At 38.1% G+C, this 27,501-nt stretch overlaps 1 protein-coding gene across 8 annotated transcripts in view; it reads right to left on the reverse strand.

Moving 5' to 3' along the window:
• Positions 1-2: 2 nt before the first annotated feature.
• LOC135081617 (uncharacterized) overlaps positions 3-27,501 on the reverse strand; it is a 57,129-nt gene continuing 29,630 nt past the window's right edge. For all 8 annotated transcript variants that reach the window (XM_063976421.1, XM_063976385.1, XM_063976367.1 and 5 more), the window contains 10 exons: positions 22,932-23,049; positions 21,826-21,905; positions 17,615-17,736; positions 14,242-14,456; positions 11,204-11,553; positions 8,373-8,527; positions 4,640-4,810; positions 3,084-3,378; positions 2,480-2,640; positions 3-1,714 (listed from right to left, as the gene is read on the reverse strand). In XM_063976421.1, coding sequence (XP_063832491.1) covers positions 1,565-1,714; positions 2,480-2,640; positions 3,084-3,378; positions 4,640-4,810; positions 8,373-8,527; positions 11,204-11,553; positions 14,242-14,456; positions 17,615-17,736; positions 21,826-21,905; positions 22,932-23,049 — 1,817 coding nt within the window. In that variant the 3' untranslated portion in view covers positions 3-1,564. The remainder of the gene's footprint in view (positions 1,715-2,479; positions 2,641-3,083; positions 3,379-4,639; positions 4,811-8,372; positions 8,528-11,203; positions 11,554-14,241; positions 14,457-17,614; positions 17,737-21,825; positions 21,906-22,931; positions 23,050-27,501) is intronic.

A 27,501-nucleotide genomic window follows, 5' to 3' on the forward strand; every position in this document is an offset into this window, starting at 1 on the left:
CATATTAATTACAAATTCCTATATTTACATATGTGATGTTTTTAGTTTAAAATAAGCGTACATGGCATAAAATTACAATTGATATACATACGAAACATTTTTTCTATAAATTAGATATTTGTACTATCAAACATTACATAACAAAGTACTTAGACATGTTAATGGGTAGTGTGACTAGCAAATAATATTTGCTGAATTAAATAAAATTTTAATATTTTAGAAACAGTGGGTCAAATATTTTAAACTAAATTACCTAATATTATCTATTCTATACCTACATTAGGTATGGAATCGCGGCTTTGAAAGCCATTGTTTTAGTTTAATTGCAAGCATTAAATTGTATAATTTTGCATATTAAGAAAATTCCTCCGAAATCTTAATTTTATTACAGCTATTAAAATGAGTATAAGATGTTATATTAGAAATTGCATAAAATATTACACATAACACGACAACATACCCTTAATTTTGCTACATGAGCAATACATTTGTACTTTTATCCCAAAACTTTAGCAGTAGTGATGCCAACTCGCGCTCGACACTACGCTATACACCACAATTAAGATCTAATTTGAGAGAATCGTCTAGAGACCCACTGTACTGTACCACTCGTGTGTACATCCCAAAACCACTGCAAATGTACGAATGTCATCAGTACTTGCACTAATAAGTATCTGGTTCAAGTGCTACAAGGTACGTGATTTGCGTGAAACGTGACAACTTTTAACCGCTCCTGTACGCAATAGGAGCAACCAACGGCGACATGTGCAATTGTCATGTTAAGATTCAGTTAAAGTTATACTGCTACCCGGACCTGCCTGCGTAACAATACTACTAATAATCACTAACTAATAACTATGCATTGAAAATTCACAAATATTAAAATTTCCTAAACAAATTCATCACAGAGATTTGTTACATCCTCGTCACGACATTCGCCGCCATCACCTTTCGCTCTCGCTCAAATAACTACTAGTTGAATCCATATTAAAAATTTAGTGCCTAAATTACGTTAGATATATTACAATAGAGAGTGATGAATAAAAGAGAGACATTCTTTGTACTAAACTAGACGTCTTGAAATTAATAAGTACACGCGTAATGAGACTCCTTGCCGCTCTTCGATTTGTGATGTCTTTATTCCGTTTGTGATTGGTCATCGAATGTGTATTACGTATAACGAGTTTGTATAACAAACAATAGAGTTAACGGGTGAGATTCAGATGTAAAAGAACTTGTGAGCGCTGTTAGCGCAGTGTAAATCGACCGGCCAATTCGTATTGGCATTAGAAAACAGAGGCGGCATTTAACTGTGTTGCACTGTCACGACACCGAATACATATCGTACAGAGAAACCATTCGATTCTCGCATGAAAAAACAACTTGCGAGATAAATCATCATCGGGTATCCTCAGTATTTCGGTGCGGTGCTTTTACTAAAATTATTCATTGTGTTCATAAAAAATTCTAGGTGGAATGTAAGAATCTCCCTTCGGTCATGCTCGAGTACGTTCCTCTAGCAGTTCCTCTGTACGTTATCTACTCAATGGTGTGAGTGCATGTGCTATGTGGCTTGCTGTAGCGCGCGCATTCGGCCGACTACGAAAGCCATCGTGGACTCTACGTCATCGAACACAGGTACGCTGGAGCGCCGCGCCAGGTCTATGAGATAGTGTCGCCCTCTATTGTAGTCTTTGATCGCACATTCGCTGTACTGTAAAAGAAAAGAAACTTTGTTATATTTATTTGTCAGAAACAATATGCATAATTTTACTGGGTACCTCTAAAATATGAATATAACAATAAACTTTAATACAAGTGGATAAGGCGCAACATTTAACCCTCTAGGTATATTGTTCTGGCGAATTTATTTCCACCTTATTATAGGATCTTATTTAATAGGGATGTTTCCTAGGTAAAAAAGCAAGAGTTTTAATTAGTCCGTCAGTTAAGTAGCTTATCAAAAACTACTTGACATGTATTTTTCACTTATTAAAACTATCGAAAATGTAAAGAGATAAAGCGTGCCAAAGTTCTAAAGTAAAGGCCCGTGACGTCAGTGAGTGCGTAAAAGTGCAGCACTTTGTGACGTCGCGCGGAACTTCAACGCACTATAACTTTGTAATTATTTGTTTGATTGACAACTCAAAATATACGTGTCCAATATTTTTTATATCAAAATTGACGGACTAAAAAAATTTTTTTAGGAAACTAGCCTATTGTCATAAGGTCGAAAACCAATGAACATTTTTAACATGTTGTGCCTTAAAGAGGTTGTAATTAAGCCGCATGATAACCACGGGTCGATTTCATTGATGGATGTTCGTATGGTTCAGATTTTCTTTGAAAAATCCTCAAAGTAAATAAATATTGTTACGTAGTTTGTAATAGATGCTATTTTGCAACAAATATGTAGTCTGTGATCACGAATTATTCCTTAACACTAGAATCTTGTACATTTAATTCCACTTAAACTCACCATCGTGTTAGGGCTCATGGTTTGCACCAGTAGCACGATGTTGGCCCGCTGCAGGCCCATGTAGTGCGCCGCTAACACCATGGCGGGGAGGCACGGCGCGTCGGCGCTGAGGCTGAACACCAGGATGCGTGAACCGAGCAACAGATCCTCGTCGTACATTCCTGGAAAGGATTGCATGTTTAATTTTTTATCTTGGGATTCTACTCGCACAATAATAATTACATGTAAAGTCCGGTCGCCGAGCAGATAGAATTTCGTACAATGACCCCAAATTACTGTTAGCGCCCGTCGCGTCGCACAGTGAGTGTGCGAGCTCGACAGCGATATAATTACGCGCAAGCGATAAGGATGGATAGCTTGGGGTCATTGTACGAAATTTCTGCTCGGTGACCGAACTTTAGATGAAACAAAGTAATATGATACTAGCGCTATGCTGCATGCCCAATAGGGTCCGCAAATTAAGGACTAGAAGAATATTCTCTAATACCAACAGCGGTCGAGCGTCAAAATGTGCTGGAGATACCGTAAACAGATCTGTCACCATACACTTTAAAGGTATGACCCATCGACCAAAAATTACTCAATATTTTTTTCTCATGCTCACCTTTGAAAGGTTGCGGCGTAGAATCCTCGGTGACTGTGTAGAAGTCAGAAGCGCTCAGCCTTTCCGTCGGATCTACCGCTGCAGATCTTTCTCGAAACTGGACCTCGTCTTTCGGCGATGTGGGCGTGGCCAAAGGCGATGGGCGGGGCTTCTTGTCGTGGCGCGGGGACTCCGGGTGCGCCGGCGCCGACCGCCGGGCGGGCGCCGAGAACATTCGCGTGTAGTCGTTGGTACGTGGTATCACGTACGTGAAGCCCTCCCGTCTTAATATCTCCTCGGGCCGCGTGCTGTTCGACTGCGGACAAATAAATCTCGTTGAAATGGAATTTTGAATCAAATAAGACCAGTATCAGGTATGAGTCTGCCTTCAATCATAACCCTCCTTTTGCTTTGCCGTAGTCGGGTAAAAAGAGTCATGTCTGTGATTGGCTCCTAAATATTGACATTGCACTAAATGTTATCACAAGCCAGAATCTCATCTTCAGATTGAATCGCATTTAGGGCGTGTCGCTTCGTTTTAAAAAACGAACCTTAAACATCCAAAAGTAGTTTACACACCTATTTTGCATACTTTATGTGATATCCTATCACAAAGATATGGGCGGTATAAACTTCCTGTGTTTTATTTGATTTGCTCGTATTTATTAACTTCAGTTCACAGTCTTTATGTTTGACGTCATACGAATTACTTTCATCCAATATCGAATATTATCATAAATGTTAGATTAGGGCGCGATAAAATGGAAAGATATTAAAGGAAAAGCCGGTCCGTAGATATGCAACTGCTGGTCGCAAAAAAGTAGCTTTCGGTCACATCAGGGGATTATGAAGATATCTAATAAATTCCAAGGTAGATCATTATCGTCGATGTAAATCGGTTAAAATTCAAGTCCTGATAATAAACTTTAGTGGGAAAACCCCTGAGAAGTGGATTTTATTGTTATACGCCCGTAAGGGCTATAAGATGCCTCATAATAACTATGAGGCAACATGATAAGTAAGTACGATGAAGTAATTTATAGTTTCCGTTAAGTTATAATTGGCATTGTGAAAGATAAATTTCTGTAAAAGATAAATGTAATTTTCTGATATTTACACTACATAACTAACTAGCCTAAGAAGTTAACTACATAGTATATATTTTAACGGATATGACTAAGGGCGTTTAGATATTTTTTTCGTACATAGGAACTTGACAACAGAAAAGCTATACCCAGTTACTCGAGCATTACTGGTCGGGTGTCATTGGCGACCAAATTGTAGATCCTGGCTATACTCGTAGCTTGACTGCCACAAATAGCTCAAGTAGTAAAGGCCAACTTTCTCCCGCGTGAACACAGAGTCGCTGCTGCTGTGACGTCACGCGGTGGCCGCGCCGCTGTGAGGCTTTGGGAAAGCTCCAGCGAAGTAGCGAGCGAGAAGTCGCTGCTGCTGTGTGACGTCACGCGGTGGCCGCACCGCTGTGCGACTTACTGAGAAAGCTCCAGCGAGGTAGCGAGCGAGGAGTCGCTGCTGCTGTGTGACGTCACGCGGTGGCCGCGCCGCTGTGTACTTACTGGGAAAGCTCCAGCGAGGTAGACGTCGTGCGTGGGCGCGCCCAGCATGGCCGGCAGCCGCTCCAGCCGCCGCTCCGTGCCCGGCGTGAACACGGAGTCGCTGCTGCTATCTGATGTCGCCGCTGTGACCGCGCCGCTGTCACCCTCAGTTACCGGCCGGTTGCCACCGTTCTGTGAAGATGTGTACTCCGTTAGTATTTGAATTATTTGGACCAAATACAAATTTACTAGAGATGGGCCGACTAGTCGGGAAAGCCGACTATTCGGCATCATTTGTAGTCGGCCGACTAGTGACGACTATTCGGCAAAATCTGCCGATTATAATCGGCGCATTACAAATTAAATATGTGAATGAAATAAAACTCATAATTACCAAGATGATTATGAGGTAGACCAAGGGCGTTTATCTAAACCATTTTTGACTGCAAAAAATCAGTAAAAAGTGGTTTCACCTGATTTAAAATTTTGGCAATCTGTCTAAATTCATAGAAAGTTAAGATTAGGTACTGTACTGTTTTTATTTTTTAAGTTCACATGTATCAACTCATGCTGTTTGTTTCCTTAACCCACTTGTTACTAGCGTTCTTACTCGTTACTCGAGCTCCGTCGATCGCCTTAGTGTGAAGAACTATAGGAATCCGGACAAAGCCATCAACTATCACAGTCTGTGCCAGCAATTGGCGGGCCCTGCCTATCCGACAATGGTGATGGTAGTCCGTGCTATGTAGGCGGGGGTACCCCCACGCCCCCAGCTTCTGACCATCACAGTGGAGGGTGGAGAGGAATAAGTGGGCCTAGGATGCGTGCCGCGATAAGCGCAATTTGCCCATACATTTGGACGTCGATAAGTAAGAATAATATCACGGCACGCATCCTAGCCCAGCATATTGTCACCTCCTCTGACCCCTGCGCCGTCGAAAATTATGACATCTACCCTAGGTACTGTTAGGTGATTGTAATGTTGCTTTTGATTTTTTCTCATAATTAAAGAAATCTCATTTCTCATGAATTTATATTGATCTGTTTAGAAATCTAGATATTATTCTTATTTCTTTGAGAAATCTAGATATTATTCTTCAGACAAGTAGGTATTAGAATGATCGGCATTGCCGACTAGTCGGCCGACTAATCGGCAATTTGAAAACCGATTAGTCGGCTAGTCGGTTAGTCGGCAAAGACCATAGTCGGCCCATCACTAAAATTTACACAGACAAATCAAATTCATAAAATTAGGACGGTACCAAATGGTATACGCTCAGTATGAGCTGAGAAGCGAGAGCGCATTCGTCACAGCTACTAGGACCTATTCTGCGAACACCAAGAGATTCATTTGTTTCGAACACTTCGACGTGTTTTAGAATCAACGGGGGGCTACTACCTACCGTCGTTTCTAAATTTCAGAGGTCAAACGCAAGACCTTAGTCTTAAAATGCCTTAGCATTTTAATTTAAATATTGTTTCTTAACTTTTTTTCCATAGTCGAGTTTATGTCTATCTATGATTCATAGAAACAAAGCGGTAAGACATTACATTGATGAAATCTATCAAGTTAAAGATCTTGAACCCATTTGTACCACAAAAGCGTAATGGTCATCAAACGTGCCATGGGGATGACGCAAAGCAAGCGCCGTGGTCGTGGACGAGCTCTCAGCGTCGTAACTTACGAGTTACGTCATTCCTAATCAAACGGCGTCACGCGTCGCCACACGTCCATTATTATACGGAGATGCGATCAAATGACATTTTAAAGGTTATAAGGACTTTGTATTCTATACACGATTTTCTTAAGAATTCGCAGATGATTTTTAAGCGGATACCTATTGATGAAGATCTGACGACTTTTTAAACGCTATAATGCGGCGATTCTAAGCAAAACAACAAATTATTTGAAACAAAATAAGTGTAAAATTGTGAAGAAGCATTTCCAAAACCTGTTGTCTTATAAAACTTGTCAGAAAAACAATGGGTTTTCTTTCAAACAAACATTTAAACTTGTAGAACATAGGTACAAAGTATAGCGTGTGTATATTCGTTTATAATAAATAAATGTGGTAAATCCTTGACAAGATTTACTCTTCTTTGATCTTTCTAGATTCACTATACAGAGCCAGTAATTTATATTTTACTAATAAAATGAGTGCGTAAAAGCACAGAATAATTATAAGTACTACGTACAGAAGTTTTACTTCGCGAAGGTATTTAAAAAAAATTATGCTCAATGTAATTAACAATATGGTGTAATTTAGCCTGTCTCAAGAGTCAAGCACCATTTTGTTGACAAACGTCAGTGATCGGCACTGCACCGAAGCTATAGGGCTGACTTCGGTAAAATGATGTGACGTGAGGTGCCAAACTGCGGAAAATGGCGGAGGAAATACATGATTTAGCATGAATTATCATGAATAATATTAACTACTTATTTACCTCTCAGTGTCTTGAGGCAACTTAAAAAAGTACATTCTGTGTTTTTATTATTATTTAGGTAGTTAAATACTGCACAGTATTTAGTACACCATTTTCTTTATTTTCTTCCATCATACACAAGAACACGCGTGCGTGAGTCAATGTTCGCTCGTATGTGAGGCCTTGTCGAATAGTATCCTGTAGGTGGGCCATCGTGCGTGTTTTGTTTTCGATGTAAACTCGCGGAGATGAACAGGCCTGGTAAAAGCTCAGAAATAAGTGCGAATTTTGTAATGTCATTTAACGTCATTTCCTGTTGTCTTGTATGTCATTTGTTTGAATGTGGGAAATACGGCGCTGAAACTTCCTAATGACGTTTTAATTAGTCTTAAGACAAATGTATGTAAACCCCTTTGATTATCGGTTATCCTAAATAAATAAAATAACCATTGGTTAAAGAGCTCATATTATGATTTTAAACCGAAACTTCAAAATTAGTAACACGACATGGTAACAGTCATCATAACTACCTAATTGTTTTTATCTTAATAAATTCGCACTTACTTATTACACGTATATTAACTTATAAACAAGTGAATAACGGCTATTGTTTTTATTGTGACTCAGACCCCGAAAGGTTACCTAACACTAATCAAAATTTTCAATTTAATTTCAACTTTATGGGTTAATCAATAAGGTCACCAATCAATAGTTGACGTAATTTTTGGTAGGATGAAATGAACCATGATACCAATTTGATTTAGAAGTCACTCTGTATAATATGATATCACTTTAGGCTAATGTTCGACATTCCTGATTTCGATAAGTGATAAAGAAATAATTTGCAATTTAATTAACTTATGATTGTCGGCGTACCTAAATACAGAAAATCTAAGTATTGATAAATGAAATATTAGATACATAAATATCCGCTATTTAAGCGAGGATGTGAACTAATCGTTTAGTATTAACGTCACAATTATTTTATTGTATGTATATCCGATTAGGCAATGCAAACTTATATTGTGGATTAATCTTACCAAATGCCTAATCACTTTAAAAATGTTATAATCTATGACGTCACTATCGATTCTGCTTATTGCGTTTGCAATTTCCCAGAAGTGTTGACGAAAATAATACGTAATCATTGTTGTGTACCTAAATAAATCAATAAAATTATTTATTATGTTAAATATTACGATAACAACATCTTCGCGAATAAAGAATGCGCCTGACTCAGTAATCCCTATAATCTAGAATAATAAACATTTCAAAGTTCGCGTGTAATCAGTGCCCACACACTTTCGGTGTGCGTAAATAGAATAGTTACCTTAGGAATGAATAAACCGAGCTTCCTGCCGTACGCTTTAAGTCGCGCGTTGCATACGTGTAGTCCGTTGGTCTCCCGGACACTGTCCGAAACGCGTTCGCCCGCATTTCTTTCTGTCCGCGCCTCCGCGTCCGGCCCGTTACGATCTTGACTCTCTGGAGACAAAAACATAAATATAAAACATTTAGAATTTTAATATCATAATAGGACTGATTTCATGCAGCTTTATATGTCAGTGTATCTCTTGCCATCACAGTGAATGGAAATACACTAGAAGTAACATTTTGGCTGTCAAAATGAGTGATAAATTGCCATATCTTTCCGCCTGAGTTTAACAATGACGGATGTGTGCGTTAAAATTGTTTAAACATTCACTTTTCTGCTTTTTCATTTAACAGCGTCAATATCTACTGTTTTAAAGAAAAAAGAAATACAGGGATTTATGCACTAAAAAAATGTTGGTGCTTACACAAAAAGTGACTTGCGAATCCATATAAACAAAACTGGAGATAAACTTAGCAAGTATTGAACTTACTCATATTTCTCTAATTAGGTAATACAAACATTTTGAAACAACAAAAATAGTTCATCTAGTCACTTTTTCAGTGTAATTGTAGTAACGGGAAAACAGTTAAAAAAAGAAGTAATAAATTATGTACACTGTCATAGACAAAATAAATAAACCTTCACACTCAAGACAAAATTAAACCAACCGGTGACTGTTCCTTCAAGGAACGAATGAGACGAGCGATAAGATAATGCTTGTTTACAGCTGTCATGATAAATGTTACGCATAAGTATATGAGTAGTCGTAGTAACCTATTTACACCTACGCGAAAACCCCAAAATAAAATAAAAGGGCAATAAAATCAGCGTTGCAAAATCCAACGAAAGCGAGAGAAAGCTTGACAACGAAAATTAATTAAGCTTAACTCAAAAATAAAAAAACTATGAGTAATTATTATGAAGTAGAAAGTGAAATGATCGATGGTACTAGTATGATACTACACACAAGCGCAATAGTAGGCATCCAATAGCATGGATCAGTGTGAGTATTATTATTTTGGATGTAGAAACGAAGTAGCCTTGGTGACCAGTCATATTGTACCACAAACTGATATCTAGCTATCTGAGGTTGATTTCATGGTTACGCTTACGACCGCAATACGGAAGAATGAAAATACAAAAATATTTTGTAGTAGGTAATGTAGGTATACTATTAGTGATATACAGCTACGTTATTACGTATGATGCCTCGAAAACACTAGTGGAAAAGTGTAGCCAAAAATGTCGTACGATATCGTCCGATTTTGCCTTACTCCGCAAAAAAGGCGTGCATATAGAAACGCCAGTTTATGATGAAAATCAAAGTGAAAACTTTTCTTTTGAAAATAGTACAGTGTATGTAGGAGTTACAGAGTGCGTTTAATGTATACGAGTATGCCTTCATAATAACACCAAGGTAGAAGGGCTCCGGAGGCTCTTGGATACCTATGCTTCAGAAATATCATTGAGCTTTTGGGCGATTTGTTTTGTTCTAACTCCTAACAAGTGTATCGACCATAAAAAAAAAGTTTCACTGCCCGCCCGCGCATCGTAAGCGTAAAACTGAAACGCCTCACAGCTCGCTTTCGCTGAAACGCAACACCGATCTTACTGGCGTGATGTAATGGAGTATGGTATTTAGTTGTCAGTGCGTCACGCACCGGGTGCTAGCCTGTCGCGTAGCGAGCGGAATACGCGCCGCAGCGCGGCCGCCACGCCGCCGCCGCCGCGCCCGCCCTCGCCCGCCCGCCCTTCAACAAACACACCCTTACGACCCGCCACCGTACCGCCACCGAGCATGTGAGAACATCGCTACATCCATACATACTACATTCTTTAATAATTAACTACAAACTTTTGTAGAGCTGCCCATTCATAAATTCAAAGCACATATTAAAAGTCGATGATTATTTAAAAGATAAAAGCTGCCTACCTCGCATAAATATTTAAAACTATGTATATTTTAAAATCTGTAAGTAGACCCTTGAAAAAGAGGCTGACAATAGTGACTGAGTTTCTTGTGCTGCTTCTTCTCAGCACTGGCCCATTTATTGTCCTGAAGGAGTGGTAGGGTTAACCCTACAATAATATAATAAATAATGACAATAAATGGGCCTACTGGGACGTGTAAAAGTGCTTTTTAAAAGCCTACTTGCATAAGTAAATGAGTTTTATGAGTTTTAATCACTACGCCACGAAACAGATGTGTTGTCGCTAATCGATTGTTCTTTCAATGCCGCGCGAGTTGAACTCGTGAGGTCGTAACGTTTGACATCTCGTGAGTCATGCGAGTAAAGGGTGAAGAATTTTATGGATCGTAGGATATAGTAGTTTTATTACAGAACTGTAAATCAATAAGTATTACCGAATGGACACTTATGACGATTACCTACATTTATTTGATTTGAGAGTTAAATATTGGCAAATTTTAATTATGCTCTTCAGCAGGACAGAGTTTTCTAAACTTGTAATGTAATTCGATTTGGAAAAACTCTTAGACTACGTCACCGCTCAGACTTTTAGTTAATTACCGCCCGTTAAGCCCCTGGTAGCCAAGATATTGGCAGTTTACTATTGACCAAAGCCATATATTTGCCATAAAAAACTTGGCCTTGCATGTTATGTAAATCTATGATAAAGTAAAAAGTGTACAATAATATGACGTAAGACTTGCAGAGCGTTCAATCATTTGACCGATAACGATTTTCTCACGAGCGTGAAACGTGGATACTTCGCAAAATGCATTTTAAGTTAGGATTAGTAAGTGTAGTAACTCAGGTACTAACCAGGGTCGGCGGCGAGCTCAGCGACCGCAGCGCAGAAAGTTTCGAAATCGACCGCGTCGGTACTTGGCAGGCAACTCTCCGCCGCCTCGCGGGAGCACTTTGTGACGTCCCGCAACGCGTCGACTGCTTTCGTGCGAGGCAAAAGTCCGTTTCTGCCACCCGCCGCGTCGTAAGTCCTCTTCAAGCGCCGTATGGTGTACCCTAACAAGTGGCGAGGATGCGTACGCGCGCCGCGTATAACGGACCGCGCACACAACAAAGCCTTCTGTATGTCCGTGAACACCGGCAGCCCTCGCCTCTCCACCGCCTCTTGCAACGTCGCCCGAGCGCGCGACAACTCAACGTATTCGCTGAAACAAATAAAAACGAGGTCATCACATACATATTTATCGCTTTCGCTCAAAGGGTGATTCAATTTTCGCGTCTAACAAGTGATGTCACCTCTGCAAATACTTTAATGGTCATACAACATCAATTTTATCATTCGATCGTTGCAACTACTTATACACAGTGCCCGTTACTGTGGTTTAACTGTATAATAAGAAATACATAGATACGACTATAAATCTACTTGATTTATACGAACGGACGCGTGCATAGTTATTCTGTAATACACATTTATTTTAGTATCGTTAGGTAATAATAATAATAGTTTGATTTCACTTTCCCAGTTTGTCATTGATTGATATGTACTGACCTCTACTGTATAACTACATAATCGTATGCAAGTAATAATTTTTATATGATTGGCAAAGAAGTAATTATTTTCTTACGAAGAAACATTTAGAAGGAAATTGCATTATAGTCCAGTCAATGAATGCCTTAACGACGGTGTAGAGAGAAATCCGTGGAACACAATTTCTGACCTCGGGACTTTATTTAGCCTAGTTAGGTGGTGAACATAGCAAAAGTCCCCGCCCTTAGCCCTTGAGCCGGCGGGGAGAGGGGGGTTCAAAGGTACCACTTTTCGGTTTTTCGCTTAATCCTCGGAAACTATGCCTCCTAGTGACATGACTACTATGAACCAAAAAAAGCTTATTCAATTTGCTACAGGCGAGACTGTCAAGTTTTTCTATATCTTATGTAGTTTTTGCGGCATCTGCTCTAGAAGGTCTGTAAAATTGGAAATTTTATTTTTGTCTTACATGTTTCTATCAGGACAAAATCGACTAAATCAACATTGAGCAAACACTATACACATGCGGGAACATGTTAAGCCTAGTTCCAGGGACGGGACTGCATCGTGCGTATATTTAGACCAACCAATTGGAGCCACTTTTGACTCCTCATCATTCATAAACTACTGTGCATTAGCACTTCAAATTTGGCTCATGTATTGAGACTTGCAAGATGTACATCAGCTTCAAATTTCATAAATATACCTCAAACATTGATTTAGGTATTGACGTTCAAAAATCGACATTTAGAACACTAAAATGTATCTATCACCTGTTAAATGTTAGAATTTACTGGTTTTTTATTTGTATCTTTGTATTTACATAACTACCTTTCTGGATGCCAAATTTGAACCTTCGAGGTCATCTGGAAGTGGGTTAGAATTTGGTCTATAGGTCAGACATGTAGATTTTTGGACGTCAATACCTAAAGAACCGCTTGAGGCATATTTATGAAATTTGAAGCTGATGTATATCTTGCAAGTCTCAACACATGAGCCAAATTTGAAGTGTTAATGCACAGTAGTTTTTGAGTAATGAGGAGTGAAAGGTGACTCAAAGTGGTTCGTCTAAATATACGCACGGTGCAGTCCCCTCCCTGGAACTAGGCTTAATATGCCCCTGCATGTCTAGAATGATTGCTCAGTGTTGATTTAGTCGATTTTCTCCTGATGGGAACACGTAAGACAAAAATAAAATTTCCAATATTACAGACCTTCTAGAGCAGATGCCGCGAAAACTACACAATTTATAGAAAAACTTCACTATCTCACCTGTAGCAAATTGAACAAGCTTTTTTTGGTTCATAGTAGTCATGTCACTAGGACGCATAGTTTTCGAGGATTAAGCGAAAAACCGAAAAGTGGCACCTTTAAACCCCCCTCTCCCCGCCGGCTCAAGGGCTAAGGGCGGGGACTTTTGCTATGTTCACCTCCTAACTAGTCTAAATAAAGTCCTGAAGTCAGAAATTGTGTTCTACAGTTTTCCATCTATAATGCTTTATTGACTGGACTATTATGTTCGTACCATTTTTGTTAATTATTTAGCTCTTCATATTTTTTAATATCTTATAATTATTATGTGCCAACGGCCTACTTGGCCTATATTTTGAAATATTACTTCCAAGATTATTATAAGAATATCCAGAACTTTAATTAAAGTTATGTGGCATGTTGAACATAACTTATACAAGAGCAATATTGAAAAGATTGATGATTATAATACTCATTTACCTAGTTCGCTGGCATTTATTATAACTGGTTAGATATTCGAGATAAATGATCATAATATAACTTAGTCATTTCGTATTTTCGTTCATACATTATCAATCAAGTTTTTCAACTATGACAGTTCAAAAGCACCGTTGTGACTATTGTATACGTCATTGTGGTGACGATGTTGATTGATAAGCCCTTAAGTGGTTCTAATGATATAAAAACGTGTGTCATGCTGATGATTGATGCAAAATCAATAATGGTGTTTTTATAGTCTTACATTGTAGTTTTGCAATAGACTGTTGAGTATTGAGGATTTTTCAATAGCAATTTGGTGTTTGCAACCATTTTCCTGATGACATTGATGGCAAATTTGCATTTTTTTGCAGCAAATGAACTTTTTAAGAGCTCACAGACGACAGACTGTTTATTGGCCGATTGTTTGGTCGGCTTCTAATTTGATTAAGCTTAGCGCTACCGCTGCTAAGTTAGCCGCTTCCACCCTCGCTGCGACTGCGCGCGTTTCCGAATCGAGTACGAAGAGAAGTGCCCGCTTGTCGATTTCGCTCGATTCTACATTTTGACAGCTTTAATCTAATCTAATACCTCTGAGAGATACAGCTATGGAAATGTTAATAATTATACTAACTGGTCAGTGATCTTCTCCTGGCCGATGGTCTGGTGGCGGGAGTACGGCCTGAGTACCAACAGCAGCGCCGTCGGCGCGGCCGCTGCTAAGTGCGCCGCCTCCACGCTCGCTGCGACTGCGCGCGTTTCCGAATCGAGCACGAATAGAAGCGCGCGCGCCGCCGCTTTCGCTCGGTGCTCCACTTCGATCAGCTCTGTCGACCAGTCGTCCACTTGCTGTAAAAGATGACTAAGTTAGAAAACGTATTCGCATCTCTCGTACCCATTGCTACAATTCTTGTATAGGATCTGCAACATGACCGCTTATAAAAACCCAACCAGTGAAGGCCAAGTTTATCCCAACGGGATGCTAAACTGTTAACTGATATTGGACTTGCAACAAAATTAATGAAGATAATATTATAGAAGTTCACGATAAATATCAATTTTAGTAAGTTTTAGTGCCGAATCGTCACACAAAATTTGTTTAGTAATAAGTGATACCTACCATCAAGGTTTTCCGAGAACTTACTTGTATGTTTCTTTCTTTTTGTTTAGTCAGTGTCTGACTAGAAACACAAAAAACATGAATCAACTGTCGTGTAAAGGTAAGACAGTAATTCAAAACAGTTTATTTTATAAGTCTATTATGATAGAATTGATGCAATTAAATGCATATTTTTTGCTTACATTTTTCAAATATTTTGCTACAATTATATCTGAAACTACTCTAATTGGAAATAAGAAAGCGCGTTCGCCTGTCACACGCTCGAAGAGAGCGCACGCAAACATCCAACTTAGTTACGTATTTCGCAAATAAAAGTAACACCAAGCAACTGGACTTGATAAGTGTTCCAGTTAATTGATAAAACGATCGATCGATAAAATATATCTATCAAATTACATCATTCCATTACTTGAAAATCTTATCAAAGTAAATTACATCTTGAATTCGAAGATTTAAGTGTTATCAAGAACAAACGTGGGATATCTAATGTTGCATGTATAGGACCAAAACACGTTTAATTTTATCAGGCAAACACACATTATCATCTATCATAAAATAACAATGGAAATTAATTGAAGACGATATAGGTAGCGTTAATTTGCGCAACGTAAGGTACTGTCAAATTGAATGCGAGGCGTAGGCGAAACGTTACTTACAACTTCAAGTTACAGCGCGTACGCTTCACAAATTCGTTAAATATCAGTCTTGTAAAAACAATTGAAGAACGACGATTTCTTAAGTAGACAATTTTATTTCAAAGTAAGACAACTTTAGTTATTATTACAGCTAGTATTACCAAAAGTATTTCGATATCCGGCTCGCCTAGCGCTTGCTTCGCGTTGATTTTGACTAAGGTTTTATAAATGTCGTGGCTATCGCTTTAATAATCTTGCCTCAAAAACTTGCTGCGGAATGCCGTTATTATAATTAGCTAATTATGAATCCACCCACATAGTAACACCTAATACTGGGTGATTGTCTCCTACATACATAATACGCGATGAACTCAGACTTCATTATACTATTCGGATATTAAAATAATGTGTTTTGAAATTTGATGTCCTATATTTTATGTTTTGATAGAAAAATCATGATATCAGTCGTGTTTTTCTGACATTGTGTTCCAAGACAAGCTCAGCGTGTATTCACAATTTATTGTTCTAATATCTATTTTAATTCTAGTTCTAATATCTGGACATCCGAGCTTTACCAGAAATGAGACCTTATTAATTACAATATTGAGTTGATTTTAGTCTACTTACTTACATCATGTTAATGTTATCGTTATTGTCTTTTCGACAAAGCTATTAATTTATTGCACGTATGGAATATTAAACGGACGGACACAAAGTGCAAACGGGCAATTCGCTAAAAGTTTTACAATCATAAAATAGTAATGGACAATAAAGCTACGGCGTAAAAATTTAATTGTCTATGACAACCGTATGAAGTTGTAAACGCAAGTCATAGGTGGTTAATAAATTCATCAATGATGTGTTCACTGCGGGCTAGAATTAGCGAGTGGTTAAGAGTTCGCTGGCATATTATTACGCACTAGTACTAGTACTAGCACAATGCGATTATCGCAAACAATGCTCCGTTATGATGTACGATAATGACTGACAGTTAGACGTGGTAGGGTTGCCAGGTCCAAAAACACAGAAGCCAGAGTCTGTGCTTAATTTGACCGGACATTTTACCCTAACGTACCCCAGGGCTTGAATTCGCGGAAAATATTCTGTATTTATATGTTTTTTTTTTTTTCTAACTAAAGAGTTGTTTATTTTGTTTAGTTTGCACATAAGGCCCTGCAGCCATGTAAAAAGACCGGACACGTCCGTAAAAAGCCAAACATAGCCGGACACCTGGCAACCCTAGACGTGGTGGCTTACTCTACACGTGGATACGTCCGTTGTATCACACAGCTACTGAGCACTACTAGACGCAAGATAACAAAAAATAATGAGTATGTACCCTAAATATTAGCATGTATGAATGAAACCCCAGGTCAATGATTTACATAGTTAACAATGCAAGGATCAACTCAAAGATTACAATCACAAAAGTATAAAAGAAGTACGATTCGACAATGGTTAGGCCAGTTACACACTGCGATATTTTGCAGTGATTAAAAACGCGCTAGTGTAGTCTGTAGTTTAAATGCAGAAGCTATTAGGAATAACAAAAATATACGTAGAAGACATAATTAAAACGGTTTAGCGCTAAAACTAGCTGCGTTGTGGCTACTGATGAATGAGTGATTAAATCACGTATGTGCACAACATGACTGCAGTTGCATTTCTAAAGACTATAGCAACTGTAATGCGACTGAATCACAACGTGTAAGATGGCCTTAGTGACCTAGTAGATATAAAGTTTTATTACAATATTTTACCCTTATCATCCGATGTTTAAACACATACGTAAATCTCAACTGATGGTTAAATTGATAAATTATTCATCGAATGTAAATGTGTTGGAAATGATACATCCTCTCATGCATCATCATGCTTTACTCCTTAGTCCTTAGTCTCGATACGCAGCAGCGGAAATACCGTCATAGATAATGTTGCCAGTTTAACTAAATTTAATACAAGTTAAATATCGGGACAGAGTTAATAATAGGGATAAGATCCATATCAGAGCAGATTTTTTTCGAGTGCCCAGGCTTTTTAAAAACTGTTCCATAAGATGTCGACATAGATTCGTTTATTATAATTGCCCAATGATCATAGTTGCGATTAATACTTGTGATTAGCCAAAAATCGGGCCAGTTCTAGTCCCTGTCAAGGGTGAGTTGGGACGTCCCGCGCATATCGGGACACCTTAGTATCGCTAGTCATTCAATACTAGTTCTTATTAATATGCGTGTGTAGGAGTAACTCACCGGGTTAAAGTATGTGATGCCCATCTTCTTCAGCATCGGAATGGCTATGTCCGATCTCCAAGTGGTGGGGTTGCAGGAGCCTCCCAGGAACACCTCGTACGGCGGCGGGGACGCCTCGCTGCCTGCGCAACGCAACAAGTCAACCATATGCCTCACAAAAACATAATCTACGAAAGGTGTAATGGATTTTGCACTTTCAATCTTTAGTGTAGGTTAAAAACGCATTGAGGAATTTGCTTTAGTATGTTGGTATGACACGTTCCAAAAGATATAAGTGCGTAATGGATTTGGAACTTTGAATTATCTTTAGGGTAGGGTTGAAAATGCATTGATTTGAGATTCTGTGGTGGTATGATATGTCCAAACAATGAAACGATACTCAAAAGGGCAATAGCAAATATATGAGGTTTTTTATCGTATGGGATGTAGCTGCTGAGGACTCGGGTTCAACCCTGGTGTCAGATCTATTGACCTGCAATAGTATAGTCTTACATGGCTCAATCAGGAATCATACTTCTAATCAGATAATCAAATTGATTCAAGCCAGCACTACCTTACTTAACCAACTGGGTATAAATACTGCCTGGGAATCGAACCCAGAACCTTTGAGTCAAGAAAGTCTACTACTTAAATGAATGTTCACATGTTCGCCATATCCTGTGATTATACAAATTGATGCACATTTAAAATGATCTAAGACGTAGCAGACGTAGCAACAAAGCCTTCATAAGAGTATCGTATCAATATTCGAGTGATTATCTAACAAATCACAAGATTTATCAACTACATCAACATTCAGTGTTCAGATTAAGGCCCCTAATCCGACTTTAATGGTCACGTTATGCTAATTTACACAACCATTTGTCATTATAATGTTCTTTACATTGCTATTAGATATATGGTGATATGAGAAACATGTTTACACAGTTTGAATATAATAAATAAAGTGTAGGAGTTGCGACGGCCAGCAACTATCTGATTCTATAGACACATCTTATCACGTGTGTGTAGACCAAAACCCACGCATTTCATACTACCACCATGCCTAATGCCTCCAGTCTACGTCAATACTACGTATGAATAATTCCTCGGTTACTAGCGTAGTGAGGAAAGAGAAAACGCATTCGCATTCTAGAGCACCGACTTAAACTCGGTCATGAAATACGAGCGTCAAGAAGACGTTAAGAAATAATACTGTCATGAAGGATTCCTCAACCGCAAGTACACTGAATAGTTGACCTTATTTCTAAGATGGAATCATGGCACGCAAAAGAAGAATAGTTAATTGCTAACAATTGTAGTGCGACCGAGCACGCAACTGTGCGTGAGCTGTAACCGCGGTTTGACAGGGCACGATTACCAGTATCACTTCTCAGCTATGATGGATGGCTATCAATACAACAACGGCTGGCGCTTACCTCGAATATGATAATGAGGCATCACAAAGTGTGCTTATTTTTTTAAGACGGACACAAATATAAAAGATCAAGCTATTAATAGCAGTGACTAATAATACACCTTGGTTTAGAAAGCATCACGTTAATCCGAGTACTGTGGTTCGTTCAACCAGCAGCACTCATCGTTAATGATTGATGTGTATCGGCGGCGTGGGCAGCACGTCCGCTGGGCTTTGTACCACTTACCGACACCCACTTATCAACCGATGGTGCCGTAAATAGGCAAAAAACTTGTGCTTACATTAACGACGAAGGTCTACACGCCAGGCATTCATAAATCTAGGACAACAAGCACCTACTACACTTAAATATAATTAGAGAAAGAAAATAACTCATTCATGCATCACTTAACGTAGCCAACACAATCCAATTCGGGAACCTCATTCAATGCCAAAGCGAAAACGTAAACAGAGGTGATCAACAAACGCACTGCACATCCCCTTCCTCCGCTTGCACTAACGCACATTACAAATCCAAACAACGTCCACATATTTACTAATTTCTTGTGATCTTTACGACACCGAACATTTGCCAAAATCCATAGTAATCGGCCAGCACATTTCTCACTTTTGATAAAATTAAGAGTGGGTTTCGTGAATTAATGGTTGTTTATGTTGAGATGAAAGTTGCTTTTGAGAAAGACAGAACACTGTTGGACGCACTTATAATATTTACAATATTTAGAGACGCACAGGGCACTATCATAGTAGTCGGCGGCATGTTTGCGGATGTAGGAACGAGGCGTGCAGCCAGCGATCTGCGGCTCCGCACGCTGTCCACGGTCGAACGGTCGACGGCCAACTGGCGCCCGCGCAGCGCAACACTACATCCAAATACTAGCCAATTCCGCATTTTAAATTCCGTTATTCCTAAAGCAAATGCAAAGTCTTCGCCTGTCGGAATATTATGGTGATGCCAAGGCTTCCTATCACCCATGAACCTGTTGTGTGTTTAATACAATCAAAGTGTCATTGAATGATTGTGACACATATCTGATACAATTAATGAAAGTGCAAATCTGAATTTATTGTTCCTTGCGAATTAACTGGCGGTGTAACGTTAACCCACTTAAAGTAAAAAGTGGGTTGACTTAACGGTTCATATTCATATCAATCTTTTGTCCCTTGTTATTAGCGCGTGTCAGAAAAACAACAATATTTATAAATAACATTTAAAAAGAACGAGTCAAGAAACCAACAGCAACTATTTATCATATTAATCTGTGATAATTCGAAAAAAAATATGGACATATTTATTGACGTATTTTATAAAGTAAAGTTAGTTTCTAATAATTTTAGATCACCCCATAACTACTATCGTGACAAACATTTATTTAATTTAAAGGTCGATCAAAAGTGTGTACACTGAAGACTTTTTTTACTTGAAGGGCTTCACAAATATGGATAGGTTCGATTCGTTTAGTTAGACGAAACCAGTTTCAAAGTAAAGACAAAGCGTTGTTTTGATGATGTCGCTTTACGGAAGTTCGCTAAAGATAAGGAAGTAAGGCACGTGTTTATAGCATAATCATTTGCAGATGTTTTTTGTGTTAACATTTGTCGTCTATGCTTTGCTATGTATTAATATATTTATATGTTCAAATTGGTCGACGTGGAGAAGAAGCGTGAACATCGTACCGATACTTCCGTACTCCGTTTATAGTTCGCGCGGAAGACTATGGGAAGGACGATTGGCATATTTATTCACTTTATCGTGTACAGCCCGCCTTATAAGATCTATGGAATCACAAGATCGGTGATTTAAGTAAATGCCATCAAACATATCCTTATTGTCATGAGTCGACGCAAATTCTGAGTAATCATTTTATATTTCGTGTAAATCAGGCTCAGGATCTATTAAGTTGGATCTGTTTTTATACCTGTAACTATTATTACTCGTTAGTCAGACACACCGGGGGATTGACGCAAATTCATCTCGAGGCAGCGAGTGCAAAATCCAACGACTATACAATATTATTACATAAGTTCGAAGGGGCAATTAAAAACGAGTGATGACCGTACACCCTACGAATGTACTACGAGCGTGAGCACAATCACACCGCATACAACGTGACTACAAAATATATTCATCACTGTAATGAATAAGCTTTAGAATAGAATAGTAAATCAGTGCAACTATTTTACTGTAAGAAGATAGGTACTAATAATACTATTAGGTATTGTCGTTTTGGCAGTGATTTTAGGACAAGGATTATGACGGCGGCCAGTTTCCGAAACAGCATGCCAAATATTGTTTACGTGACTACCAGAAACTCACATCTTGTTCAACCTACTTCAGGATTTTCAGCTGTAAAAGAATTTGACTTTTTCAAGAATGGTGTGTTCGGAGGGAGTGTCAGAAGTTCAACGTTAGCGTGGAGACGACAGACGTAGCGTGGGAAGTGGCCATCGACGACACTGAACTATACACTCGCGTAAAGTGAACGTATAGAGCGCATCGCCGCATCGTATCTGCCGGGACTGCCGCCGAGTATTTCTGGATTGGTACCGTGCGGAAAGTTTAGTCACGATTTGTTTGATTGCGGGACGCCGTCTCCGATCGACCTTCCGCACTGCGAAATAAATGGAAACTTCACGTCCTCAGACAACGGAGAAATATACAAATACACAACCACGGAAGCAAACCGCAGCGCGGAATTGTCACATACTTTTAGAGGCCATAAAATGTTTATACAATCCAAATATTTACGAGCGCTTTCGAGTTTCTTTTAGTAGCTGAAGATTTTTTTCTTACCGTTTATTTGTTTAATAGTTTCCTTCTCCCGAAGCTCCTTGTCGGCGTTCCACACCGGCGACTCGGGTTTGTTCGATGTCCTGCGAATGAAAACTGAAATTAGAAACAAAACACAAACGTTGTGAAAATGAAACGTGCGTAGGCGTAAGTAACGAGTTCGCAAATACATGTTTTTTGCGTCGTGAAAATTAGTGCATGTATTATACGATTCAGTGTATGACAAACATTCTCGTTGTGTGGCATTAAGGGGTCAACGCTCGCGCCAGCGGTAGTGGTAGCACCACCAGGAGTCCTCGGTTCAAGACCGGGTAAACGGCTGAACATTCTCGCGTCATCGGCGAAATTATACTGATTCATTTGGTGACTATAACTTACAGAGAACGCGAAGGGCGTTTGCGTTTATTACACCTAACAATACCGTGTTAAAATTCACATGAACGTAGGAGTGACAGTCGTCGTCGCGTCTGTCCGGCTGAGGGTATTTACAGTAAATTATGTTTCCGTTAATCAACTTGTCAGGTTCGGAACACGCATCGCAATTTGTGCATCTATTACGAATACCGGTTATGATGATTTTAATACAAAAAGGTTTGCTCATACAGCTAAACAATAAAACGTAGTTACAGATTAAACGACATAATTATATAAGTTGTTTTGCTTCCCGGTTATGTAGATGACGTAATCGGCGTCACGAACCCGTGATATTCAGGACACGTTCTCGACATCTAACGTCGTGAACATGGCAATATTAAACCTCAATATTAATTATAATAGCGGGTTATTAAAACAAGCGAAGTCAAAGATGTATACCGATAAAACAGATTAAGTTTATATGTAGCCAATTGATTATTTTAATTAGTACGTAGATAAGAAATACTCATTTAAAAGAGGTTAATTTGTATGTCTACGTAAATAAGTTTGATTAGAATTTGAAACTAGCTTACTGAACCTTGCAGTATTCCCTAGTAATTGAGTAGATTTCCTATTGAAAAAGTATAAAAAATTGAAAAAACAACGATGAATAATCAAGTAGTCGATAACCAGTTTCAGTGCGTTATGAACATTTAACAAAACTAAACACAAAAATCGTTAGGGTGCATACTCACTGCCTGGCCTGTCTCGAGCACCGGCGCAGCTCGGCAGCGAACACGCAGAATTCGCCGAACGTGAGCGTCAGCGATTTCCGACGAGCACATTGCCGCGCGCATACCAGCATCTCGAACACTGCAACGAACATTCTCATTAGAATTAAGAAACTCATTAGACATATTAATTAGCTTAAGTTCGGAAACGTGTAGATTTTCAGTAACTTAAAGGTAAAATTTCAGTAACCTAAAGGTAAGTTTTCAGTAAACGAAAGGTAAATTTTCAGTAACCGAAAGGTAACCCGTGAAAAAGGAATATTCGTGGACATCGTTTATTTTGATACGCAGATGAAGCAAATACAAAGACAGTGGATGGGAAGAAACGGTAGGGTTTGAGTCAAGTGAATGATGTGCCAATCTTGGTAGCATCGAACTAACAGACTAGTGATCAATAAACAGAAAAATATCACGAGTTCAACCGAAAAACCGATCATAGTCGAATAAGGTGAATGACGCAAAATAAAAGCTTGTAAACAAATGTATAAAAAGTCAACACGTAGAGGTTACAAAACAACTCGACAAGTAAAAACAAACGTCATTAAAATTTGAACTTTGTAGTTTTTAAGAATAAGAATTAGCATAAGTACTTATTAGTAAAATAATATGAGTAAAAGACAAAGTGTTTCATAATTAATTAGCGTGTACAATTGACTCACCACAGTTGAAATAACAAAGATCGTGCAGTAAAAAATGAATCAATAATTTTAACGGTTATTTCGGCATGAAAGAAACAGTTAATTTACTGTCTGGGAGAACTTAATCAAAAAAGCGTATCGAAAAAAAACAAAGCATGTCTTACAAAAAGTGTGGACTATGGAGCCATGCAGGGAGATAATTAAAATACAATTTAAAATTCGTTACTGCTACACAGACCTCGAAACGTATTTATTTGGAAGAATGGACAAGGTTTTCTAAACAATGCACTCTCGATTATAATCACTGGTATACTTTGGTTCAATAAGTGTTCTTAAAGTAGTAGCTGTGGTAGTAGGTCAAACAATCTGAAGACTTATAATATTCTAATATCGCAATAATTGTAATACAATACATTCATTCAATTTTGAATTAGAGTGCAAATTCTCAAAAGTACGCCTCTTGCTTCGGGCGAAATTTCGATTGAATATTGGTTCTCAGAAAGTCGTCGAGCATTTACTTACTATGTAACTTTCTTTTAATCTCTCTTTGCCAGTTAAAACACTTTCAAAAACTTTCAAAGAAGCTTTTTTTTTTTCGTTATTATTAAGATCCGTTTACGTTGCTAATAAATTAACTGCCATTATCAGATCCAGTTTTTTCAACACGCCCTAGGTTTTTTCACATTTGTCTACAGATCCCTATAGCAGTTGTTGATCAAATCAGGTGTCAGGCAGGAGTTAAATACAGGCAAGTAGCAATAACGATGAGATTAATGTTTACGAGTAGGCGCACGAGCAACAAAGACAATTAACAAACCGCTTCACGAGTCGTACGTACGTTAATCAACAAGTTCATAGTGAAATAAAAATAGAGAACAATAAGATGGAGCGTAGATAGAGTAGCGTAACAACGTAATAATTGTCACCATACTATGAAGATTTATGTTTGAGCATTGTATCGTAAAATGAGGCTGAATCGAATGCGATATTGTTTCATTGTAACACATTGGTTATAAATTCTGAATATTGCAATGTTGAGATGCAAGAAATATTCATATTGCCACTATTTTACTTCCTTTTCACAAGAAAAGTTTTTTTAGTATCACAACTTCTGGGTGTTAATATTTAGTATACGAGATTCATTGAAAAAAGCATGGAATACAAATTTTCAGTACGGTATCACTAAATTTTCATGGTGAAAATGAATGAGCTTTTCATTACAAAAAGTCGTAATACCTTCAACTAACGTTAAGTTAAAAATAAACCTTGTAACAGAATCTGCTGATAACTTTTCTTTTGTCTATTGTTTCTTCGTTTCGATCTTGGTGGTGAACTCACCGTTGGTCATCAGCCCAAGTGAGCCATGAGGTGAGATCACGCCGGGTCGCACGCGCAACACCTGTCGCAATCGGCAACAATACTCTAATACTACCAATGATAACGGTGTAGAGACGCGTCCGAAAATACACCATTAATCTATAGTCACATTCGCATTACATCGGTTACTAATTACATAATTGTACGACCAAAATAAACGTTACACAAACAGGAAACCATACTATTGCATGAATAACAAAGCTATTACTCTATCTCAAATACAATAACAGTATTGATGTAATCCTAGGGCTCAGCATGTTGTAATCATTTCCAGTTCCAACAATGATTGAATGTCAAAGGTTCCTTTATTTTGTAACCAAAATCAATGTATCGTGTAGAAGATGAAATTTTTACAGTTACATAGAGATGACATTTTAGTTTAAGAAACATTAATTAGCAATATGTCTCTGGTAATAAAATAATATGGAATTGTTTTAAAGTTGTCTTTACACAAATCATTATAGTACAATAAGAGGTAGGTATGTTTGAAGATACTAAATCATATTTACTACAAACGTAACTACGACGTAGTTCGTAGCTACATAAAGACACGTCAGAGAAACAATACAAATATGATTATTAACATTTACTAGCCTAGCACTGGCGGTCGGGACAAAGAATACTGTAAGCTTTATAATTGGAATTACGATCGAATATGACTTCATACTTCCACATCGGCGTCTTTGTGTCTGGCGGCGATGACATGAAAAACTATGAACTAATAAATCTATGCCTTCTACTATTATTCAGTGCTTTAGTCATATTTAATCACACTAAACAGTTTGTAGCGGAAAACTCAGGAGAATTATATTTTAATTGCAATAAAATAATTAATGTGGAGGTTTTATTATTATTAAACAATTAATGACTAGGAAGAAAATATAAAATACCTAAGGAATGACTACGAAAACTGTTCCTTTGGCACATCTTACTTTGTTTGCATTGTTTGTTTGCATTGAAATCTAAGATTTCCTTATAAGTTTTAGTTAATCAGTATCTAATGACGCAGATTTAATTAAAAACTGAAAATAAAATTGAAATTGATAACTTTTATGGAAACGGGCGAAAAGATCTAACCGTGAACAATAAAAACAAAGCAGGTTATTACCTGCTTATTAAGTATAACCATATCATCAATTAACAAGACATAAACAGGTAGACAACAGACATCTTCACAAAAGACAATACCATAAAGTGGTTAATGAACGTTAGCGGTTATTAACTAAATGATCCGTGGGTCGAATGCAGGCGCGTTATTTACGAGCGGTAAATAAACAAAGAGGCGTAACCTACGCACGGGCCCGTAAATTGTTTTATATGACAGAGAGCAATCGGCCAATGGATTGTGCTTTTAGATACAATCGCCGCTTCATTGACCGTGTGTGCTGGGTTTAGACAATCAGTGGTCCCATTGTTGTGACACGCCTTGAACTTTCGCGTTGCTTGTTTCAGAGGGCATGTAGAGCGGTCGGCCCGATTGAGCTAGCCACACGCTTGAGTAGCTCATAAAGTGTGACAACAGGGTTGTGACCCCAGTTGTTACAACCACATGAATTTAGTAAAAGATCAAAGCACCAGTGGCAAAATGTGCCGAGTACAACTGAACCAATTACCGCAAATGATTTATTGCGGACTTACAAAACTAATAAAACCATAATCGAAAAAGAAAACTTAAACTTTTTAATTAGTAGTAGTTAAAAATGTGGTTAAATTATTATTCATTATTTACAACTTTATGGTCTAGTAACTAATCTATAGCAAGAAATATCTACTTATTGATAACCATCAATGAGTAGAGATTTCGTTTCGTTTGAAGTTTCAAACAGTGTTTATGATTTTTAAACGATAACCTATATCGTCACGATGAATGGGGTCTATTAATCATCAAGACAGTCAGCAAAACAAAATTCCCCGGTTTAATTTAGATATAATACAGAAAAGATAAAATTGTCAGTGTTTAATCAAACCTAGTGTGTTATTAAAGGCAGTTTACTGTTGATTCTTAGATCGCAGATAACGTACAAAATGCAATAAATTGTTATCTGTGCAATGCAACAGTTGTAATGTATGATTGCTATTAGTTAGAAGTAATTTACGACATGCGGAACCGACATGCGTAATTTTTAATAGCGTATTGACATTTAGGTAGGTACTGTTGATTCAGCCTGACGGGTGAAGATGACGTAAGCCTTTTATCGTTCATTCAATCGAATGAGACATTCATCAAGCCCCATCGAATGAAGTCCATTTGGATTGGAAGGAGATGCTAGTACGGAGTTCGTTCCAGTATAAGATTAACTACATCATACATAGCTGCTTGGTTTATAGAGATACCGAAAAGCTATTCACTTGTAATACTTTTATATGCATACTAATGAGTAGATATTGCTAGACCTTAATTAAAAAAGATAACGATAATGTAGGATTGCAAAATTAGCTATGCAAAAGAAACAGACAGTGAACGCAGTAAATGCATAGAGATAGAAGTGAAAACATATCAACAGTCGTATCAGTATCAA

Source organism: Ostrinia nubilalis, chromosome 2 (assembly GCF_963855985.1).
Source record: "Ostrinia nubilalis chromosome 2, ilOstNubi1.1, whole genome shotgun sequence".
Classification (NCBI taxonomy): domain Eukaryota; kingdom Metazoa; phylum Arthropoda; class Insecta; order Lepidoptera; family Crambidae; genus Ostrinia; species Ostrinia nubilalis.